This window comes from Parathielavia appendiculata, assembly GCF_033297405.1.
Source record: "Parathielavia appendiculata strain CBS 731.68 unplaced genomic scaffold N657scaffold_8, whole genome shotgun sequence".
In the NCBI taxonomy this organism is placed as follows: Eukaryota; Fungi; Ascomycota; class Sordariomycetes; order Sordariales; family Chaetomiaceae; genus Parathielavia; species Parathielavia appendiculata.
In genome coordinates this window covers 220,017-241,016 of record NW_026944227.1, presented here as the reverse complement: position 1 = coordinate 241,016, position 21,000 = coordinate 220,017, and the positions used below count along the sequence as shown (strand labels likewise).

Sequence of the window (21,000 nt, the reverse complement as noted above, 5' to 3'; positions counted from 1 at the left end):
TTGCTCGGCCTTCTAGCCGTCCCCTGGTAGCCGGTGGTTTCAATGGTTCGTGGCTGCGCTGCTGTTTGCTTTCTCTTTGCGGATGAGGACGTGTTGGTTGGTAGTTCTTGGCGACCAGTGGCGCTTAGCTGCCTGTTGGCCTGATTCTGCGGCCGGGAGCTGGCAGGAACGGCTGCTGCGATTGGTGCCAGCTTGGGTTGGGAGCTCGATACTCCCTTAGAAGCCTTCTGTTGATTTGGGACTCGTGTCTTCTGTGAGGGCCCTGATTCCGCCGCCTCAACAACGTCTTCCTCGGAAGCTTCACCATTGCTTGAATCTTCTTGGTCAGCAAACGGCTCGGTTAAAGGCAAACCCAGCTTCTTCCGCTTCTTGTTTCGGCGGCGATGGCGCTCTGCCTTCGCCTTGGCTGCCTCATTCCGCGCGTCTATGAATCTTTGGACGTCAAAGCGCTCAAGTTCACCGGATTCTTGCTTGGCCTTGTCCTCCTCCCACATGGCTTTGAGCTCGCTCCCCAAATTTGACTCAGGTTCCCAAGTGCACTGATGGAGCGGGAAACCTGTCCACTCTATGAGGTAGTACATCTTGCCGTTTGATTCCTCCTCGGCCAGGATATTTTCCACCGCGTATTCTTGGTCGGGATCCTCATTGTCCACTGTGGATGTCAACGAGATGTTGTCATCGCTCTCTTCATCCGACGCGACAGCCTCGAGGTAGGCCTTGGGATGGAGCTTGAACATGGTGGATTTGTTACGCTGGAATGGTTGGGTTCAGTTTTGATGTCTTCGCAACCGAGGCTCATGCCGGTCTCGAGGTCCAGTGATGAAACGAGGCTTCACTGTCGTCGGCCTGAAGGGCAGACGTTTATTCGGTGACTAGCAGTCTGAAGCGACCGACTTCTGATCAAGGATCGCTCCTCGTGGCGGGTAAGTCATGAAACGTCTTGTCGGGACTTGGAGGTGGTCGGAGACGAGAGCATCGATGCTGCTTGGTTGAATCGATCCTCAACATGGATATTCCGAAAGAGACTGATGCATCTCTGATGACATGCCGACACCAGTTGCGCCCTAATCGATCCCGTGTGGTGACGGGATTCAGTCGTGGTGGATTGATCCAACAATCCTTGATGAGAAGCAGCTAATTTTTTTATTCAAGTTAGTCTGCGGTCCGGCTCAATCGGATACTCAAGGTCCTACTCACATCGGCTTGCATACAACACCACAGTAATCGAAATGCTAATTAGGCCGACATGTTTCCGGGCAACCTGAACTGAGAAGGTGGTGCGATGAATGTAAGTAGGTCGCCGCGGGTTGATTCGAAGGTTTCAAATCGACAAATGAAGGAAGGCGGATTCAACAAGATACTCGACTTTGTTCTACCGTTTTAGTACTGCTAGTAGTAAACCTAGAGGAACGAGTTACAGCCAATCAGGAAGCGCATCGGTCTTCTTGTAGAGACGGCATACACTGACGAGACTGACGAGACTGACTCCTGCTACAGAAATCTGGATGCAAGATTTAGTTCAGCCAGGAATCTCCACGCGTAGTAGAAATTACTGGTAGGTGCTAGCATCGGCTATCGGTCCCGTTTCCTGGTATTTTTGTCTTGACCGTAATACAAGTTTATCCGTATAGTACCCAAACTCGCTACCTGTTACCGATAGCTGATGTCGTCAGCACGTGACGTTTGCTTTCACAGGTAGAGGGCCCAGTCAAAGCCGCAGTGGCAGGAAAGTGGCGGGAGGCTTTGATTTTATTTTGGCCAGACAAACCAGTTCTCATCACTTCTTTGTCACACTCCTGCCCGGGCCTGAGGGCGCTGAAGTACGGATCCGGAGTAAGGTAACTTTACTTGTACCGTACGAAGGAGCCAACCCTTGCTCTCGGAATCAGAAGCAGAAGCACAAGGCCCTGGCACTGCCACTCGTTGTCAGCTGCAGCACCCTGAACCAACGACCCACCTTGCGGGTCGCACCGATCATCACTCTCCTGACTCTCCTTGCCATCAACCAGCCAGTATCAAGCACCAAGCATCTGCGTTCCCCGGCACTCTCCGAGACCGACCGACCTCATCCGGCACATAATTTCCCACCGCAGCCATGGCCAACGACGAGTACGATGTAAGAAAGACGATCTTGCTCCGCCAAGTTCGCTCTCGCTTGTGTCCCAAGGACAGTACGCTAACCCAGGGTTCTCGCATAGTTCCTATTCAAAGGTGCGCCTACCAGACCAGAGACGATTGCGCCGTTTCCTCCCTCCCCCCCGGTCGCACGAGCACTCGGCTAACCCATTTGCAATGCTTGCTAGTGGTGCTGATCGGAGACTCGGGCGTCGGAAAGTCCAATTTGCTCAGCCGGTTCACGCGCAATGAGTTCAACCTAGATTCCAAGTCGACCATTGGCGTCGAGTTCGCCACAAGGTCCATCCAGATCGACAACAAGACCATCAAGGCGCAGATTTGGGATACGGCGGGCCAGGAGCGGTACCGCGCCATCACCTCAGCCTACTACCGGGGCGCCGTTGGCGCCCTGCTCGTCTACGACATCAGCAAGAGCCTCTCGTTCGAGAACGTGACGCGGTGGCTGAAGGAGCTGCGGGACCATGCCGACAGCAACATCGTCATCATGCTCGTGGGCAATAAGACAGACCAGCGGCACTTGAGAGCCGTGCCGACAGAGGACGGCAAGAACTTTGCTAGTACGTTTCGTCTTCCTCCCCCCGTCGTCTAGGCCGGGTTGTTGGTTGGTGACGGAGGTAGTCTGGGGCTCGGCCAAGGAGGCGCAAGAGCTGACGAGTTTTCCAGGCGAGAATGGGCTCTCCTTCATCGAGACATCGGCCCTCGAGGCGACCAACGTCGACCTCGCTTTCCAGAACATCCTCACCTGTATGATCCCGCTGCTCTCCCTACCCCTCACTCCACCCATACTTGGCGCTGACTCCTGCCGCCCGCAGCCATCTACCAGATCGTGTCGAGCAAGAGCCTGGCGGAGGAAGGGGCAGACGTCGGCAAAAAGTTCGATCCGAGGGAAGGGAACAACATCTCGCTCAGCCAGGAGGGGACGAAGCAGGAGAAACAGGGCTGCTGTTGATTTCTGGCTCCGTCACGGTTGCATGGCGTCGCTTATGTCTGATACGAACTGGGAAATGCTTACGGCCATGGGGGACACGGATCTGCTACACCTCTTGGGATGTTTGGGGCGGTGAATACTTGAGGGGGGTTGTTCTAGTTTTCTCCCTTTTGTTATGCTTTCCCATGTGCTGGTCTGTTGGGATTTGATGGTTGTCTCGAACCATCCTTGATGCATGGGTTACGAGGCGGTTAGGCAGCTGAATGGACCCGGGGTTGATACCCGTTTCCAACGTACCGTGGGCAAGGCGACTCATTTCGCTAAGCCACCCACTCTCCTGCGGTGGGCGACCTGAACCCGACTAGCCCACGTGTAGGTCTAGCCGTGGGTTGACCGTTGGCCATGATGGATGAGACCTACCCTCAGTGGTGGTCTGGGCAAACAAGGCAAACGAGCCGATACTCGGCGGCTGCCTTCGCACCGACCTCGGTAGGTTCATGGGTCCTGACTATGACGGTGAACTCTTCATGGCCTGGCTTGTTATGACGAGTGCGCAGTCAGCATTCCCTTCCACTGGCAGCTCAACTCAAGTTAGTAGCGTGCTGGAGAGTTTCCAGGGGGTATACGAGTCAAACCCCTCTCCACCACGTTCGCATCAGCCACTAGATACTCGAGAGTGGGGACTCAAACTACAGTCTTCGAAGGAAATTGCAGGAATCGCCATATCGTGCGCCCAACTTCAAATTGAGGTACACTGATGCCATATGAGGAATTCACCTCAGGATGCTGAAGTTACACTCTTTTGTCTGAGGCGGAGTTCAATTCCTGTCCCGATGTCAGTGTCAATCCCAGTGCTCCAGATAACACAGCGTTTCTGCATCCTCGACCATGAATTCCTTGGACTCGGGGTGATGGAGTCATTTCCGCCACCGTGACCGTCACTTAGGTGGTACTGTCAGACAAGCAGTGCTGTAGACAATGAAAATGCATGTACTATTACAGAGAAGCAATGTGTAGCTAGATCCCCCACTCCGAGTCGCTTCTCCGTTGCTTCGTCGTCTCGATTCCATCATGAAACCGGTAAGAGATTCAGAAACGCTGGGTGGCAGGCAAACACTGCCGAATCCTTTGCGCCGCTCTAGTTAGTCTCATTGTCGATAACTTGCTCGCTGTGCTCAACGCCCTCTCCATTGAATTGGCCGCGCCCAAGCTGAACAATGGACAACCCAATTGTGGCTGCTACCTTTCTCAAAACAATCTGAGTAAGACTGTATGCCCTAACAAGGGGCGCAATGTAACTGTGTTTCTTTGTTGAACTCCGTTACAACAGTCCTGGCATCTTCCTCATTGCCTAGGCACTTTACCTGGTACTTAAAGTGCGCCAGCTTTTCGTCTATGATCACTCCCTCACAACTCACGAACCCCGTGCATCATCGCGACCCCAATAATTCACTATTCATTCGCACACAGATTCAAGTTATCAACATGGCTCCCTGTAAGACGCACCAGCCCTCGAAAAAACGACACAATAAGACGGAAACACTGTTTGTAACGACGCGAAGTCAAAGGCGACGGATAGTGTCCGTTACGAGGTGTACATCTGTTGTTGCAGTATCTGCGGCTGCTCACAAGAGTTTGTAAGTGACGAGCCTGACGTTTGTCCCGACTGCCAGGTGTACTGCGCTGAGAGCGGTTGGGAAATAGGGGACTTTACTGACTTGCTGCGAGATTCTACAACTTCAGCAGGGATTGACAAACCTTGGAGGACGAGAGCAATATTCAATATACAATACATCACCAGCCTTTCTTTGTTAAAGGTTGGTCCTAATCCTTGCGCCTACCTAACTACCTGATTTTACTACAATGTGTTCCAGCCTTTTCACCCCTAAAGACCCCTTCCTTTCGAACATCACTACATCTCTTGAGGCCTTGAGGTCGCCGCCTAATAAGACATCTAGATCTATTATGCCTGATACTTTATGCTTACTTCCTCATTCATCTAGACGCATTGCGTGAGAGCAGATTGATTGTTTTCACGCCAGCGGCCTTGTCACATATATAGTCCAGCCCCCACCGTTGACTCGAAGATGGGAGGGAGCCGAGGTCAGAACGCGAAGGGACTTTTATTCTGTTCTACAGGGAATCAGTCCCAAAGCTGCACGGCTAACGGGGAGGATCCTGGACTGGCTGATGGACTCGGGGAAATTGCCGATGTACGGTCTGGCCAGGAGGCTGGAGCTGGAGTTCGCAGTCTGATACCCTTTCCTTCGAAGGCCAAGAGGCCTTCCCACTTTGTATTAGCAGAATCGCACACTGATCGTTTCCTTGATTGTCGATATGGGTTTTTCACCCGGCCCACGGGCGCGGTTTTCCTGTATAGTAAGTTGTTGAAGGTCCGACACGCCCTAGGGCACAGCGGTGTAGGAATAATAATATATAGTCCAGCGCCTACAATTTTATGACACCTGTCCGTACCAGGCGAGCCCAGGCCAGCGGCCAGGGGAATACCTCCTCATGAAGAAAGTGATCTTTGTGATACAGACCGAGCACTTGGATGTCAAAAGCATCTGTCTGTACTACTTCGGACAATGGTACCTAGGAGACAGGGTGCCGGAGCTGAGGTTCGGGACAATCAATGCCTCGGATTAGGCGAAGGGCGGTAGGTTACTTGTAGGCAAAGAAGGAAAATACCTATTCTAGGGTCGTTGAACTCTTATGATTATGTTCTCCTACAGGTACTTCGCCTAACTTGTATGTGATCTGTGAACCAACCTGTGAGAGCCTCCTGATGTTGGAAAATGCCGACGATTAATGGCTGAATGGCCGAGAACAAATGTCCTGGTGGACGACGATGTTGACTTGCGGTATCCATATTGGTAGGGGCGAATCTTACATCTCGGCGCGCTGTCGGCGTCGGAATTAGATCACCAGCCTGTCTCGCTGCCCTCGCTAAAAGTCGACATCCTCTCCTCGACAAGGTCGAGGCGGCCCCTCGGTCCCTCCTGAGATGCGGTAAAGCTGGCGAGGATATCCCGCTGCTCCGGGACACTATAACGTCATAGTCCGCAATCTCGCATGGGCGCCTCTCAGACCATCGAGTTGGTCTTTTTCGGCGTTTTGTTTTCATGCTTCAGACTACGGATCCGTAGAGTCTCCGACAGTGGCACTGGCACATTGTGGAGACCTCAGTGAAGTGGAGTCCAGAAGATAAGATATCATTTATCAATGAGTGGGCCCGATCGCGCTGGGTTGAACTTTTTTTCCACCTGTCGTCTGGATCGCGACGGGTCGTCAACTGCAAGCGGCCCCGCCAAAAATACCAGATCCTCATCACATCAAGCCATACCAACAAGATGGCAGCAGTATACAAGTCATTATCCAAGAGCGCCTCCAAGGCCGACAAAGAAACAGATATCAATGGCACCGTGCAAAGAAAAAACAAGCAGAGGGTGCTTATTCTCTCTTCGAGAGGCGTCACCTACAGGTACGGATGGGCTCGGCTGCGTAGTCAACCTTCGTTGCTGATTGCGAGCGTTAGGCACCGGCATCTTCTCAATGACCTAGCAGCGATGCTTCCGCACGGCCGAAAAGACGTCAAGTTCGATTCCAAGTCCAAGCTCTACCAGCTGAACGAACTGGCCGAACTCTACAACTGCAACAACGTGCTGTTCTTCGAGGCGAGGAAAGGGAAAGACCTGTACATGTGGTTCAGCAAAGTGCCCAACGGGCCTACAGTCAAGTTTCACGCTCAAAACCGTGAGTCAGAGGAATCACCCTTCAAGATGGACGAGCTGCTGATCTAACGGGTCCGCAGTTCACACAATGGAAGAACTCCACTTCACAGGGAATTGTCTCAAAGGCTCACGGCCAATCCTCTCCTTCGACGGCGCCTTCGAGAGCGAACCACACCTCCGCGTCATCAAGGAGATATTCCTGCACATCTTCGGCGTCCCGCAGGGCGCGCGCAAGTCCAAACCCTTCATCGACCACGTCATGGGCTTTAGCGTGGCAGACGGCAAAATCTGGGTGCGCAATTACGAGATACGCGAGGTCGAGAAGGTCAAGAGTGCCGACGACAACAACAACGAGGACGACAAAAGCAAGAAGGGCAAGTCAAAGGGCAGCGGCGACAAGGACACGGACATCAGCCTGGTCGAGATCGGGCCCCGGTTCGTGCTCACGCCCATCATCATCCAGGAGGGCGCGTTCGGCGGGCCCATCATCTACGAGAACAAGCGGTTTATCTCGCCGAACCAGGTCCGGGCGGAGCTGCGGAAGGCAAAGGCCGGGCGGCACGTGGCGCGGATGGAGCAGCAGCGGGATACACTGGCTCGGAGGAGGAATCTTGGGCTGGAGAGCGGCGGCGCGAAGAAGAGGGATCCCACTGGATTAGATACCCGAGAGCTGTTTGCTTAGAGTTGGGGAAAGGGATTTGCGGGCGTTCTCTAGGCGTGGGGTTACTTTGATGGTGCGACTTGGTGCGCAGCAGCACCGGTGCTGGTATGATATGGTTACCAAGGTTTTGTTTGATATTGATAAGCCTTGAAATCTTCAGCAAGTCAATCAAGGCCTCGGTTTGTATGCTGCTGGGTTGTTCGAGGTCAATGCAGACGGGACATCATCAAAGCATCTCTTGAATGGTCCCTGGATCACTACCCCTCCTCTCAGTCAGTCCTGTTTTGAATGCACGGACCCCACAGTTGCCAGGTTGCCGCTGAAGCGGGGACGATGCGGTTGCGACTGTCCCGTCTCACGTCAACATCAGTCGCCTTTCTGTTTCCATCACGATTAGATTGAAACAGCACATCTCATGTTCAATTTTGTCGTCTACCAACACAAATGATAACGCCGTTGACTCACATTCGGCTTGCGCCGGATAGTGCAGCGGCAAGGTCAAACCAGATCTGCATGACCTGCAGCCGCAGCTTCAACTCCCTCGTCCTTGATAGCCCCAACGCCGGGGTTGACGCGGAGTAGGCCCTGGGATTTTATCTGGGTTTGGCAGTTACGCAACGTTTGCGGTGCTGTCTGCCTCATTTCCTTCCTTAAGTGTGTGGTCCTGTGTGTTTCTGGTTTCACAGGGCTGTGTTCTCTGCTTATATTTGTAAGTTCTCGGCTCCCAGATTAGATACTAAAGTATCCTTTGTTGACTTGATCGTTAGAGAGCTCACTTGACCTACCCGGGAGTCCTGACATGGCGCCGGCTAGCGTTTTCCAGGAAGAGATGGATGCTGCTGGTCAGCAGCAGACGCCTGCGGTCCCGGGCGTCCGTCTTCAAGGCCTGCCGGTTGAGATTCTTGTCGAGATTATGTCCAACCTCGACTTTGAATCCTTTGACAACATGCTGCTGGTCAGCCGGCGGCTCAACTCGGTTGTCGAAGCGCATTGGTCTTTTCTCCTCTGCGGTATCGTCGAGAGGGAGTTTACCCCTGTTCAAGATTTCTTTGACACGCTCTGGGGCGTGAATCTGCCGGAGATGATGACTTGTTCTCAGCTGTTGACGGTCTGCAGCACGCTGAATGGCTTCCAGCCGCTGCTGAACTTCTGCCGCGTCATCAAACGCTGGGAGATGGAGTTTCCCTCGCTCCGCTTCTCGATACTTCCCCTGCACAGCAGAAGTCTTTCTCCCAACGAGCTCTGCCGCCTGCGTCAGGGCTTGTACATATGGTGGAGATATGCTCGCTCGTTCCATGGCCCTGCCGTCGACGTGGATAACACGTCCGAGGCCCGGCGCACTTTCCTGCGGCGCTTCTCCACCACCCAACTGCACGAGGTGAACGACATGCGGCAGACCATCCGGTCGGCGGTTCAGCAGAAAATATGTCCTTCCGTTACGCTAGTTCGCGGATTCCGGGTAGGTGCGATTTCCATGCTGTGCCGGCGTTCATCATCTAACAACTGCGGTTTTGTAAATACAGGGAAAACTAGCTACCAAGGAAGAAGCTGCCCGCATCGGCTGGGGCGAGCTTAGCGAGAACAGCGACATTGTCGACACGGTGATGAAGCTTCACCCAGCCATCCTGCTTCATCTGCTCGTGTATCGACACCGGTATGCAACAAGAGCGAGCATGATCCGTTTCATCAGGCTTCGGCACCCAGGGTATGTAGTGCCGGTCATGGCAATGTTTATCTACCGCGAGGTTGGTTGACGCGAAGATTTTGCACAGGATCGAGGACGGGGACGTCGAGAGCTTCCGCGAGACCATCTCGGACGTCCTGTTTGAGCGCGGGCTCTCTCTTTTCTGGCCATTCCCGCGCCCCGGCTTTCCCGACACCTACGGCGGCGTTCTCGACCACGCAGATGCCGAGTCCGAGGAGCTGCGCGCCGCTTACAGTACTGATGGCGGCACGGGTGTGCATGACTATCCTCAGTGGCGGCGTGAGATGGACGCGTCCAGGGAGGTGAGGTCGGCCAAGCTTGAACCAGCTTTGTAAGTTAGGTAGTACAGAAAGGGTGAGCTGAGGGATGTCTGGCACTACTTGGACGGCCTTCCATGCCTTCAATCCTTATCTTTAAGCCAGTCCACCCTTGGTAGTGTAGTCCACATGTTCATGTGCCTAAACTGCCGCTTTGTCTCTTTGAAGAATCATTGTTTGATGCTTTGTCCTCCTTGAACCGATAAGGCAATTGGAACCAGAGCAGCCACAGTCTCAGGGCTAGGCAAGTTGGTACATCACTACCGAACTTCAAGCCAGGATTTCGGTGTGGAATTCCAGAATCAATGAATATAAAGTAGCTGTGCCTTTCCATATCGTGAGATTGTGTACCAGATGTTTTGATCGTCTCATTATCCACCTGAGCAAACATGAAAAAGGAAACGCTTGGGTCAAGTGTTGGGAGTATTTTGTAGTGGGGGTGCTGTAACTGCTGTGGCGGCGGGTTTGTTCCATATACCCAGCCACTCACTCTCCCTAAACATCAACCAAGATACCCAAGCAACCAGGTAATTGACCACTTGCTGCTTGTTGAGCATGTGCAGCCACAAGCTCTTGATTTGAAGATTTTACCTTCTAGGTAAGTCAATGCCTTCTCTTTGGAATCCATACAATGGTTCTGCACATGCGCGCACGGCGGAAGTGCAAGTCGCAAAGTCGCAACGCATCTGTGGTTCCGGTTCTGGACCACAGGCATCTCAGACAGAACAGCGCCCTGCATCTTTTACCTCAGCAGCTTATCCCCACAACTTCAGATTATTCATACCTTCTCCTTCTTTACTAGAAGGCTGGCCTGGCCGATCTGCTTTTTTCCATTTCTGACTCGCCCGTAACAGAGCTTCATGGTCGGAGAATCGGTCCTGGCCTCGGCTCTGAGCTGACCCTCGAGGTGTCCCAAGCACACTCCCTCCTGCGCCCCATTGCTAGAGAAGCTTTGCATAGGTTCCAGTTGACCAGCAGTCTCATTGCATCAAGACTCAAAGAGGGACTATTGCAGTATCAAGTGACGGTAAGTGCTTAACCTGTAATACCTTCTCTGTTGCCGACACTTCCTTCAGTGCCAGCCTCCTTCATCGATGATAGTAGCCCTTACATCTAGACTTTCGCAAAGTCTCCCGAGCCCTTAAACTGACGATCGTTTAGGTGAAAGGGCGCGCTCGCTAGAGACACCTCCGTGCCGCCAGGCAGCCCAGGATGGACGACAATGAGAAAGACGTTGTCATGGATGGTGAGGACCACCGTATGGCTGATGGCTCTTCCGCCGCCAACCGGTTTCTAGATCCAGCCAAGAATGGGGAGGGCTCTTCACGAGAGACATCCAACGGCCAGAGTGCAAATGCTGCAGCGCAAGCCGAGGACCAGGATTCTGACCCGACCGGCTACCCCGAGCGTTTACGGCGGCGAGGCCTACTCCCAACAGGGTGCTGCTACGATGACCGGATGAAGCTACATGCCAATGCGGACTTCGGTCCCAACCCCCATCATCCCGAGGACCCGTCCCGCATCGAATACATTATGAAGACGTTCAAGAAGCATGGTCTGGTCTTCACGGGTTCCGATGCCGACCTGATACGCATCATTCAATCCGAACCAACCAAGTACATGTGGCGGATTCCGGCTCGGGAAGCGACAAGGGAGGAAATCTGCATTGTTCACCATCCGGAGCACTTTTTATGGGTCGAGGCTCTGTCCAGGATGACAACACAAGAGCTCCGTGAACTTTCGACTCGGATGGACCAGGGCAGGGACTCGCTGTACGTCGGCAGCATGACATACGAGGCCTCGCTCATCTCAGCCGGCGGCGCCATTGAGACCTGCAAGAGCGTAGTTGTCGGTAATGTCAAGAACGCCTTCGCAGTTATCCGGCCGCCGGGCCACCACGCAGAGTACAAGGCGGCCATGGGCTTCTGCCTGTTCAACAACGTCCCTATTGCGGCGAAGATCTGCCAGGCCGACTATCCCGAGCTGTGCCGCAAGATCCTCATCCTGGACTGGGACGTCCACCACGGCAACGGCATACAAAACATGTTTTACGACGACCCCAACATCCTCTACATCTCGCTCCACGTCTACCGCAACGGCGAGTTCTACCCGGGAAAACCCGACAGTCCATTTACTCCTGACGGCGGGATTGAGCACTGCGGCGCGGGGCCTGGCCTGGGCAAGAACGTCAACATCGGCTGGCATGACCAAGGGATGGGCGACGGCGAGTACATGGCAGCGTTCCAGAAGATCGTCATGCCCATCGCCCACGAGTTCAACCCGGACCTGGTCATCATCTCGGCGGGGTTCGACGCCGCCGCGGGCGACGAACTGGGCGGGTGCTTCGTCACGCCCGCCTGCTACGCCCACATGACCCACATGCTCATGTCGCTCGCCGGCGGTAAGGTGGCCGTGTGTCTGGAGGGCGGGTACGACCTCGAGGCCATCTCCAAGTCGGCGCTGGCGGTCGCCCAGACGCTGATGGGCGAGCCGCCCCCGAAGATGGAGATTCCCCGCATCAGCAGAGAGGCGGCCAAGGTGCTCGCCAAGGTACAGGCGTACCAGGCGCCGTACTGGGAGTGCATGCGCCCTGGGATAGTGGACGTGCAGGACATGCAGGCGCAGGAGTCGTCGCGTCTACACGACGTCGTGCGCCGCGCACAGCGACAGGTCCTGTCCGAGAAGCACGGTATGCTTTCGCTGTACATCCAGCGGCCCACGCTCTTCAAATCGTTCGAGAACCAGGTGCTGGTTACCAGGGGGATTCAGAACGCCCGGAAAATTTTGTTGATCGTGCATGACCCGTCAGTGCTAAGTACCTCGCGGATGGGGTTCGGTATGCCTGGCTGACCTTTCCTGCCCAAGACCGGAATTGCATGCGCAGCCCGACCCGTTAGACAACTCGATAGAACCCCACAATGCCTGGGTGGTAAGCGCACTGCTCCCGCCAACAGCGCAAAATGGCAGCTAACAGGGAGCAGACGGATGGCGTCACGCGGTATATTGACTGGGCCGTTGAGAAGGGCTTCGGGGTCATCGACGTAAACGTCCCTCATTATATTACGCACCCGGAGGTCTGTACAATACTTACAGTTACTCGGAACCACATTGTTTACACCGCAGGGCAGGACACTGACGCCTTCACCCCGCGAGCCGACGAGCGTACGCTGCAAGCCCAGGTCCAAGAACTAATGTGCTATCTCTGGGACAACTACCTGCAGCTCTACGAATCGGCCGAGGACATCTTCCTCATGGGCGTAGGCAACGCCTACCTGGGCATCAAGGTCCTGCTCATCAACCGACGTACGCACTCATCCCTCCCTTTTCACCCTCCAGTCATCTACTAACCCTTGCTACTCCAAAACAGTCGACGTCAGAACGCGCGTGTCAGGCGTCGTCAACTTCGTCAACGGCAGCCTGCGGCCCGTCAAGTCGGACGCCGACGCCGACCTCTCGTCGTGGTACAAGGAGCACTCGCAGGTCTACGTCGCCAACGACCACGCCTGCTGGTCCGACCCGGACCTGACGCGCAAAGTCATGAAGCGCCGTTTTGGCAACGTCATCCGCGCCCCTGTCAACGGGCTCACGCCCATGATGGCCGAGCACTTTGCCGACGTGCAGCGATTTATCCTGGAGAGGCTGGGCGAGGGCGAGGGCGAGGGCGAGGAGGGGATGGTGATGATGACGGAGCGTGGCGTTGGGGCTGGGGCTGGGGCTGGGGCTGGGGGGGGATGGCACTGAGGATGAGGCGCGAATGCGGTAGACGGAAATAGGGTTGTGGGGGCGGGGGTAGCTAAGGTAAGGAAAGGGTGTTAGAGGGGAGGGGTGGACTGGGGGTTTGTGATTTCCGTTGGTTGCTTTGTTTCGGGGGACGATCATAGAGAGGTGAATTAGGCTGAGAAAGGGGTAGCTTAGAGCATTGGAGCTAGCTGTATATCATTAAAGGAGTTCTGCGACGGAAGTAAAGGCTCTATTATGAGCTGGTGCATCGACCCCAACCCTTGAGACACAAACCCAGGACCACGGTACGTGTAGAATACGCACGTGATAGTGGGTCCATTAATATGCCGGAGAGCTAACATTAACTTACGTTAGCGCGCCGGTCGCGTTTGTGACGCAGAACGCCAACCAAAAAGTTTCGAGCAATCTTCAACCTCGTCTCGGATGCAGCCTCTCTGCCGAAATGAGCAAGCATATTTCGATTGTTTAACGACAACCCGTCAACACCGAGTTGAGTCATGGATCGAGGTCGAAGGTTAGTAATACTACTCCCTTAGCCTCAAATGAGGTTGTTCTTTTTTTCTTCCCTTTTTTAACATACAATGCCAATGAAATGCGAGAGTCGGAAGGGAGGAGGGCGAACGGAGAAGGACGGCCAGGTTTGCGTCTTACCCACAGCGTTATGCACTTACGGACATCGGCGTCACGGGGCCGCTTCAATCATCGGAAGAAGGACGACAGCTATGCATCCAGAGCCGCCAAGGTTTCCACAAGAACGCCTCATTTGATGGCCGAATCTCGCTATTCAGTCCGGTGCCCGCACGACATGGTTGTTCCTCGCTCTGAAATGGCCGCGCTGATGCTCAGTAGCTCGCCCGCTCCTGTCCGCTTTTCGGCCATAGGCACGTCCCCAACCTTCGGGCACGAGCTTCATTACCATTGTTTTTGCCGAGCAGACCAGACGCCGTTTTTTCATATCCGTTCATTGTATTTGCCAGTCCGGTTGTGTCACGTTTACTGATGGACCCTGCAGCAGGTACGAGGACGGAGAAGTCCGGCGATTTGGCGCCGGTGAAAGCTATCGGCCTTTCAACCGCGACCGATCGCCGCGTGGCATCCGCAGCCCTTTACGAGACCGCCCGCGAAGCCCGCCGCCCGTAGCCAGTGACAGCTACGTGCCCGCCAGGTCTCCCCGACGGCGATCGCGTAGCGCCGACCGCTTCAGGCGAGAGAGATCCAGGGACAGAGAAGGGGGCGAACGATGGCGACGCAGCCGCAGCAGGGTTCGAAGCCCCATTCGGCGCCTCTCGCCCAGACGAAGCCCCATCCGACGGACGCCTCCTCGGTTTATCTCCCCCCGGAGAGACGATCGGGGTATCGACAGGAGAGACGACAGAAGAGATGACCGGCGAGATGATAGGAGGGACGACAGGAGGGACGACCGGAGAGATGACCGGGACGAGCGACCGAGGTCTCCTTTGCGCCGGGAGTTAGAAATTCGGGGTTTCAGGCGGAGGTCGCGATCTCCGTTTGAGAGAGACAGACTGCCGATCCGTCGGGAGAGATCGCCTCCCCGGCGCTCACCACCACCCGGGCCACGCGGGGGAGTCATGTACCGGCCTCGCTCTCGAAGCCCAGATCGACGGGACCGTGATGATCGTTATGTGGGACCGTCATATCGCCGGCCATCACCGCCTCCCATGCGGGACTCGGTTCAAATTTCGGTACTACCTTCACGTTCCACTTCGGGCAGATCATCACCCCGGCCGACGTCTGTTCGTCGGGACGACCGATCTTTACCCCAGTCCCCGGCACGGTCTCACATGAGTGCTGCCACCCCTACCACTTCGATTCCGCCGGTTCGTGACACCCCAAAGCCCCCGGCACCGCCTCCTCAGCCCGCCCAACCAGCTCTGGCCAGCCAGCTTACGCCGAAGGCGCCGGCAACAAATGCCGTTTCGACTCCGGTCAAATCTCCTCCAAGAGGCCCCGCCGCGCTAAGAGCCCTGCCAACGGGGCCCGCCCTAGCTCGGAGCTTCACGTCACCCGCTGTGCCACAAGCCGCCTCGTCACCGCGGCATCCGCCTCAGGGTCCTAGTGGAGCGTCTCGTCCCGGCGCCACAAGTCCAGGGATACCACCTGCAGGCCCTCGCGGCTATGTCCCCCCACCTCGCGGAGCCAGCTATTCAACGCGCGGCGGCGGCAGAGGTAGCTGGTCAGCCGGACCAGCCCGCCATTCCATATCCGGCGGTAGCACCCAAACGGTCTCATCCACCGTTCCTCCGTCTGGTCCTAGCGGCACCACCAGCGGCGGTATCCCGACTGGTCCCAGGGCGCAATCGACCTCGTCGGCCTCGGGCTCCCCTTCAGTCGCGTCCAAACCGTTCAACCCGCCCACTGGTCCGTCCGGCGGCGGCGGCGGGCACATGACACCACACAGCGGCCACGGCGGTCATCACGGCCGCCCGACGCTGGCGCAGAGCTTGATAAATACCATGCCGCCCATCCTTCCCGGCGGCAAGATTGACCCGTCGGCGCTGCCCGTCGAGATGGATCCGCACCATCGCAAGATGAGGGAGGAGGAGGAGAGGTTGAGGGAGGAGTTGAGGGTGAAGCAGGAGAAGTTGAGGAAGAGCTTGAGGATGTGGGATAAGCTTGAGAGGGAGAGTAAGGGGTTTGAGCTCAAGAGTGATTTGAGCGAGAGGAGTCTGAAGAATATTGCCGGGGAGGGGTTGGGCGGGGCTGCGTTTTAGGGAAATATCCTCTAGAGAGAGAGCGAATAGGGGGAGGGGAATGGATGAGGGTTTGGTTGGCGAGGCTGGTTTACCTTGGCTTGGTTGATGATGCATGTTCGAATATTGTTGGGTTGGAGATCGGTATGCGCAGGGTCAGGGGTGGTGGGTTGAACTGGACTTGTCTGGTCTGGTCGGGTTTGGTATATATCAATTTCTTTCTCTAGCTGATCATTTCAATCAGTTCAAGCGAAACTTGCGCAGGATGATCCATAGGTTCGAGAGATCTCGACTGAGACTGCCTGACGGCGAAACGACAATTTGGGGTTGGTGCGTCGATAAGGGGGATACATCAGGCGAGCAGGCAGTCAATTAAGTAAATCGTCAGGGAGCTGCTCTGTATGTATTTATTGTGTGTGTGGGTGTGTGTATGTGTGGGTGTGTGTATGTGTGGGTGTGTGTATGTGTGGGTGTGTGTATGTGTGGGTGTGTGTATGTGTGGGTGTGTGGGTGTGTGGGTGTGTGTATGTGTGGGTGTGTGTATGTGTGGGTGTGTGTATGTGTGTGTGTGTGTGTGTTTCTGTATATTTGATCTGGTGTCGAACATTATGGGACACACACACACCCACACCCACCCACACCTACACACGCACACACACACACTCACATCGTGGGTGGGCGGCATTGGTGGTATAGTAATGACGACTTATGTAGATGCGGATGGTGTAAGGTATAGACAATTCAAGTAGCCCGTAACTACCATGACATTCACAGGGGATTATTTCCAACCAACTCTCCCAGTACAAGCTCGCTCTTGCCGGAGCAAATGGTGAGGCGCCTCTCCCCGTGATCAGCCAATTAGTGAGACAACAGTGAGACACCGCCCCTAGAGCAACGCACCGAAGCTCCCCAAATTACACAATAATAACTTTGATTCACAGTGAGAGACAATATAATATTGATGATCATGGCCACGTTGATGGGATGGGACTGGATTGGATATGTATTCGATACAACTGCAGCACTTTAGACATAGAAACGACAAACAGTCAGCATCTAGTCATGGAGGCGGCCGAGGCACCATAATCAGGGAAGCACGGAATTCATCGGCTCTCAAAGTAACAGTGTCATTGATGTTGGGACGTTCCAGCTGACAGTCGCACCACACCGTTCTCGAGTCCAATGCCAAACGAGACAATAAACATTCGTCACACAATACGCACGGGACTAAACTCTGATTACCTGGGACTTCTAGATTGTGCGATGTGGCTACCTAACTGCATTGGTTTTTTTCCTACACGCATATGCTAGGAAAAGAGAGCGGATGGCGCTCAGCTACAGCCGCGGAGCGCAACCAAGCTATTTGCCGGCATCAACCTTGGCAACATAGGCCAGGAGATCCAGGACACGGCGGGAGTAGCCCCACTCGTTGTCGTACCAGCTGACAAGCTTGACGAAGTTATTGTTGAGCGAGATACCGGCCTTGGCATCAAAGATGGACGAGTTGGGGTTGCCGTTGAGGTCGCTCGAGACGATCTCGTCCTCGGTGTAGGCGAGGATGCCTAGGGATGTTTGTTAGCATATGTTATTGCGAGATGACGGAAGTGCAAACTCACCCTTGAGAGGACCCTCAGCAGCCTCCTTGATGGCAGCCTTGATCTCCTCGTAGGTAGCCCCCTTCTCCAGGCGGCAGGTCAGGTCAACAACCGAGACGTTAGGGGTGGGCACACGGAAGGCCATGCCGGTGAGCTTGCCGTTGAGCTCGGGGATGACCTTTCCGACGGCCTTGGCGGCGCCGGTGCTGCTGGGGATGATGTTCTGGGCCGCAGTGCGGCCACCGCGCCAGTCCTTGGCCGAGGGGCCGTCGACCGTCTTCTGGGTGGCGGTGTACGAGTGGACCGTGGTCATGAGACCCTCGACGATGCCGAACTTGTCGTTGACAACCTTGGCAAGGGGAGCCAGGCAGTTGGTGGTGCACGAGGCGTTGGAGATGACAGGGGCGCTGCCATCGTACTTGGTCTCGTTGACACCCATCACGTACATGGGGGCATCGGCCGAGGGGGCAGAGATGATGACGCGCTTAGCGCCGCCCTGGAGATGAGCCTTGGCCTTCTCGGTGGTGGTGAAGACACCGGTCGACTCAACGATGTACTCGGCACCGGTCTCCCTCCAGGGGATGTTGGCGGGATCGCGCTCAGTGTAGAACTTGACCTTCTTGCCATTGACAATGAGGTCGTTGCCCTCAACGGCGATGGTGCCGTTGAAGACGCCGTGGGTGGTGTCATACTTGAGCATGTACTCCTGCAGGACGAGGCGCCGTCAGTCTCGATTCGTGCGTAGTGGTCAATTGCCATCCCCACAATGCAGATAGCAACTTACAGCGTACTTGGGCTCAATGAAGGGGTCGTTGACAGCAACGATCTCAACATCCGAGTGCTCAACGGCATTGCGGAAGACGATGCGGCCAATACGGCCGAAACCGTTGATGCCGACCTTGACGACCATTTTGTCTGTGGCAGAGGTGAGTGAGCTTCTGGGGCAATCGAGGGGTAGCTCGGGCGCGCGGGGTATGCAGAGTCGTGGTGCTTGATGGGATGACGGAGAGATTGAGATGGACAAAATCCGGGGGGGGAGGAAAGATTTTCAAGTGTACAGGCTGCAGGCCTAGTTTGCGGCGTGTCCGGAACCGGGCAGCAATTCGTAAATATGGGATTTCTGTTGATCGCGGCAGGTCCGATACAGGCGCGACGGGACAGGTGCGGGGTTCGTGGGGGAGCTCATTGATAGCTTACCTGAGGTGATGAAGCGAGTTTGCTGTTGACTGAAAGGCTGGAGGTATTGTTTCAAAGGACAGATTGCCCAGAAAAGATATCTACGGCGTGTTTGAGTCAACGTGGGATGTGGGGAGGAAGAAAAGAGTCGTCGTGGTGGCATGAGCGACAATAAAAATGGTTGAGCCCCTCGCTGAGGTGGGGTGCTCTTTTGCTAAAGCGCAGTTGCATCACAGACTGCATTGAGGTGGGGCAGCGTTGCACAGCTTCAAGGTTCTGCTAGTGAGCGACTTTTCTCCTCTGCCTGTTTGGTATAACCTAAAGCCAATGGCAATGCAGCACATATTCTTACTTCTGTCAATGAAACCACGGCACGAGGTATTTCCATAGCTTCACTGTCCGCCACCTTCGCCACAGTCCCGGGAGCTCCGTCACCGGGCAACTCCCCGGCCGGAGGTACCGGTTTAAGCGAGCGATTGTCTTCGATGACTCCTCGAGCTTATGTCCGAATGGCTCGGTCCGTTTACACAATTCGTGTAAATAATGAATCGTGGCCTGTTTCGGACGGCTGCTTTGAAATGCCGCACCATCACCACCCAGGAGGCTACCATCGCCACCAGTTCCGAGCTCGCTATGGCAGCGATAATGACAGAAGAACACGCCAAACGGTTGGTTAGTTGCTTAACTTCGGCAATGGCTCCCAGACCAGGCGGTCGGATCACGAAATTCAAGACCGGTAAGAAACGGACGGATACGGCAAAATGGGCCTCATGCACGATAATTCTCGGTCTAAGGTCCAACAGACTGTCGCCGACGTTCCTTGCTTCTCCGCGACCCCGCCATGTCCCGAAGCTGAAGCGGAAAGCCAGACGGAGACTTCGAGGTCGTGTGGCTTATATCTGGGGTAAGAAGTCGTTCATCCCTGTTGGGGTTCTGGCAAGATGGAAGCCCCGAAAACGGGAGACATATACGGATACAGCAGAGGGGCTTTTTCGCTTTTGTCGTCCGATCCGACAACCCGGTAACCAGCCCGCCCAAAGTCTGCCCGTCACGCCACCCGTCCGATATCAGTCATTCGAACCAAATACGGGCTTTGCGGCACGTGTTTGGCGGGCATGCCGAGCGGTCTGTTGGAGACATCGGCCCACGGCCCGTCTCGAGGTTCGTGATGTTTGGTGATTTAAAGCACAGTACACTTTTATGCTCGCCAAGCCTCGCTGATTGATCCACCGCGATTACCCCTCCATGGGATGTTCACTGAGCTCTGAAGCTACCCATGCATCTGTTGATGAATGTGCCGGGTTTCAGTTCAGCTATGCTTTGTCATCTCAATACAATTCTGATATGCATTGATGAGTGGCTTAACTCAAACCCATACCTTGGAAGCTTTTATGCCCAGATCATGGTCGAGTGGCACGCTGGTTCCAGCATCCAGATGATGCTCTGGGGCCCAGGACCAAGTCGACGTCACAGATGAGCCCACTTTAACCCCTGTTTGAGTCCCACTTGCTTATTCCCAACCAAAAAGCTCTAGTGGGTCCCTAGACTCATGTTCCATTCGGTTGGTAAATAGGTGGGTGGCCTGTGCGCCCACTTGTTTTTCTCGCGTCGCAGACGCGAATCTGTATACTCTCCCTCTTCTTTTCCTTAGCTCTCGATTAGCAGAATTGAGTCGGTATTTGCGGTTGCCCCAGTGCCTCGTGTTGGATTTGGCAGGTGGTCAGGGAGGGCAGTTCAGGGTGTGGCAAATGGCTTGGCACCAGGATTCTCAGGATCAGGAAATGGCCTGCAACTGTTTTGTTGGAAAGAGACACCAAGATCATCATCAATTGAGTGGTTCCTCATTTTTTACTACGGTACGGTAAATCGTGACTCTTGGCTTTCCAACACCCTCGCCTTGATGCCACTCGTCTCTCATAAGGAATTTAGAATACTTGCTAAGATATTACTACTAGAGCTTATTTAAATAATATATCACAATATTTTCTTACTTCATTAATTATAGAGATATTTTATAACGTTAGTTTTTTTACTCAACAATAGGCAGCTGATGTGACGGGCACCACGGCAAGGTCTGGTCAGCCTGCACATACATATGATATTGCACGAAGAGAGCAAGACTACCTATCTAGCGTGTGGGCATGCGACCATGTCTTATGCAGATGCTGGCCCAGTGCAGGTTCGGTGCAGAGGTCCGGGACATGGCATATACATGACGTACGCATACGTGGCCTGCGTGGCCAGATCCATTGCTCGGATCCGTGGCCCGGATACAGGAACAGGAATCCTGTGACAG

At 54.8% G+C, this 21,000-nt stretch overlaps 7 protein-coding genes across 7 annotated transcripts; 6 read left to right on the top strand and 1 right to left on the bottom strand.

Annotated features, from left to right (window-relative positions):
* Positions 1–2,095: 2,095 nt before the first annotated feature.
* N657DRAFT_719507 (ras-domain-containing protein) lies at positions 2,096–3,471 on the top strand (the record flags this gene model as incomplete). Its single annotated transcript, XM_062797506.1, has 5 exons — positions 2,096–2,116; positions 2,199–2,211; positions 2,304–2,693; positions 2,800–2,880; positions 2,949–3,471. The coding sequence occupies 5 exons, from the start codon at positions 2,096–2,098 to the stop codon at positions 3,083–3,085; spliced, it is 642 nt and encodes a 213-aa protein (XP_062646365.1). The 3' UTR covers positions 3,086–3,471.
* A 2,946-nt stretch (positions 3,472–6,417) lies between these two features.
* Positions 6,418–7,480, top strand: N657DRAFT_681596 (Brix-domain-containing protein; the record flags this gene model as incomplete). Its single annotated transcript, XM_062796404.1, has 3 exons — positions 6,418–6,548; positions 6,603–6,820; positions 6,879–7,480. The coding sequence occupies 3 exons, from the start codon at positions 6,418–6,420 to the stop codon at positions 7,478–7,480; spliced, it is 951 nt and encodes a 316-aa protein (XP_062646364.1).
* A 360-nt stretch (positions 7,481–7,840) lies between these two features.
* Positions 7,841–9,625, top strand: N657DRAFT_469003 (uncharacterized protein). The gene is made up of 4 exons (XM_062787523.1): positions 7,841–8,168; positions 8,227–8,918; positions 8,983–9,164; positions 9,232–9,625. The coding sequence occupies exons 2-4, from the start codon at positions 8,259–8,261 to the stop codon at positions 9,497–9,499; spliced, it is 1,110 nt and encodes a 369-aa protein (XP_062646363.1). The 5' UTR covers positions 7,841–8,168; positions 8,227–8,258; the 3' UTR covers positions 9,500–9,625.
* Positions 9,626–10,693: 1,068 nt separating this feature from the next.
* Positions 10,694–13,278, top strand: N657DRAFT_656732 (histone deacetylase A-like protein; the record flags this gene model as incomplete). Its single annotated transcript, XM_062794732.1, has 6 exons — positions 10,694–12,285; positions 12,347–12,410; positions 12,463–12,555; positions 12,610–12,784; positions 12,849–13,156; positions 13,255–13,278. 6 exons carry the CDS (start codon positions 10,694–10,696, stop codon positions 13,276–13,278), a joined length of 2,256 nt encoding a protein of 751 aa, XP_062646362.1.
* Positions 13,279–15,024: 1,746 nt separating this feature from the next.
* N657DRAFT_681593 (uncharacterized protein) lies at positions 15,025–15,954 on the top strand (the record flags this gene model as incomplete). The annotated part of the gene is made up of 1 exon (XM_062796403.1): positions 15,025–15,954. One exon carries the CDS (start codon positions 15,025–15,027, stop codon positions 15,952–15,954), a length of 930 nt encoding a protein of 309 aa, XP_062646361.1.
* Positions 15,955–17,210: 1,256 nt separating this feature from the next.
* Positions 17,211–18,821, bottom strand: N657DRAFT_598196 (glyceraldehyde-3-phosphate dehydrogenase). Its single transcript, XM_062790039.1, has 3 exons — positions 18,313–18,821; positions 17,550–18,234; positions 17,211–17,495 (listed from the first exon to the last, which is right to left on the bottom strand). The coding sequence occupies exons 1-3, from the start codon at positions 18,436–18,438 to the stop codon at positions 17,293–17,295; spliced, it is 1,014 nt and encodes a 337-aa protein (XP_062646360.1). The 5' UTR covers positions 18,439–18,821; the 3' UTR covers positions 17,211–17,292.
* A 252-nt stretch (positions 18,822–19,073) lies between these two features.
* N657DRAFT_468827 (uncharacterized protein) lies at positions 19,074–20,123 on the top strand. The gene has a single exon (XM_062787522.1). The coding sequence runs from the start codon at positions 19,248–19,250 to the stop codon at positions 19,881–19,883; it is 636 nt and encodes a 211-aa protein (XP_062646359.1). The 5' UTR covers positions 19,074–19,247; the 3' UTR covers positions 19,884–20,123.
* Positions 20,124–21,000: the final 877 nt, after the last annotated feature.

Coding starts and splice junctions, on each gene's coding strand:
- N657DRAFT_469003 (XM_062787523.1), top strand. CDS start 8,259: ATGGCGCCGGCTAGCGTTTTCCAGGAAGAGATGGATGCTGCTGGTCAG. Junction 8,919..8,982: donor CGCTAGTTCGCGGATTCCGG/GTAGGTGCGATT, acceptor TTGTAAATACAG/GGAAAACTAGCTACCAAGGA. Junction 9,165..9,231: donor ATCAGGCTTCGGCACCCAGG/GTATGTAGTGCC, acceptor GATTTTGCACAG/GATCGAGGACGGGGACGTCG.
- N657DRAFT_598196 (XM_062790039.1), bottom strand. CDS start 18,438: ATGGTCGTCAAGGTCGGCATCAACGGTTTCGGCCGTATTGGCCGCATC. Junction 18,235..18,312: donor TCATTGAGCCCAAGTACGCT/GTAAGTTGCTAT, acceptor CTCGTCCTGCAG/GAGTACATGCTCAAGTATGA. Junction 17,496..17,549: donor TGCTGAGGGTCCTCTCAAGG/GTGAGTTTGCAC, acceptor AAACATCCCTAG/GCATCCTCGCCTACACCGAG.
- N657DRAFT_468827 (XM_062787522.1), top strand. CDS start 19,248: ATGAATCGTGGCCTGTTTCGGACGGCTGCTTTGAAATGCCGCACCATC.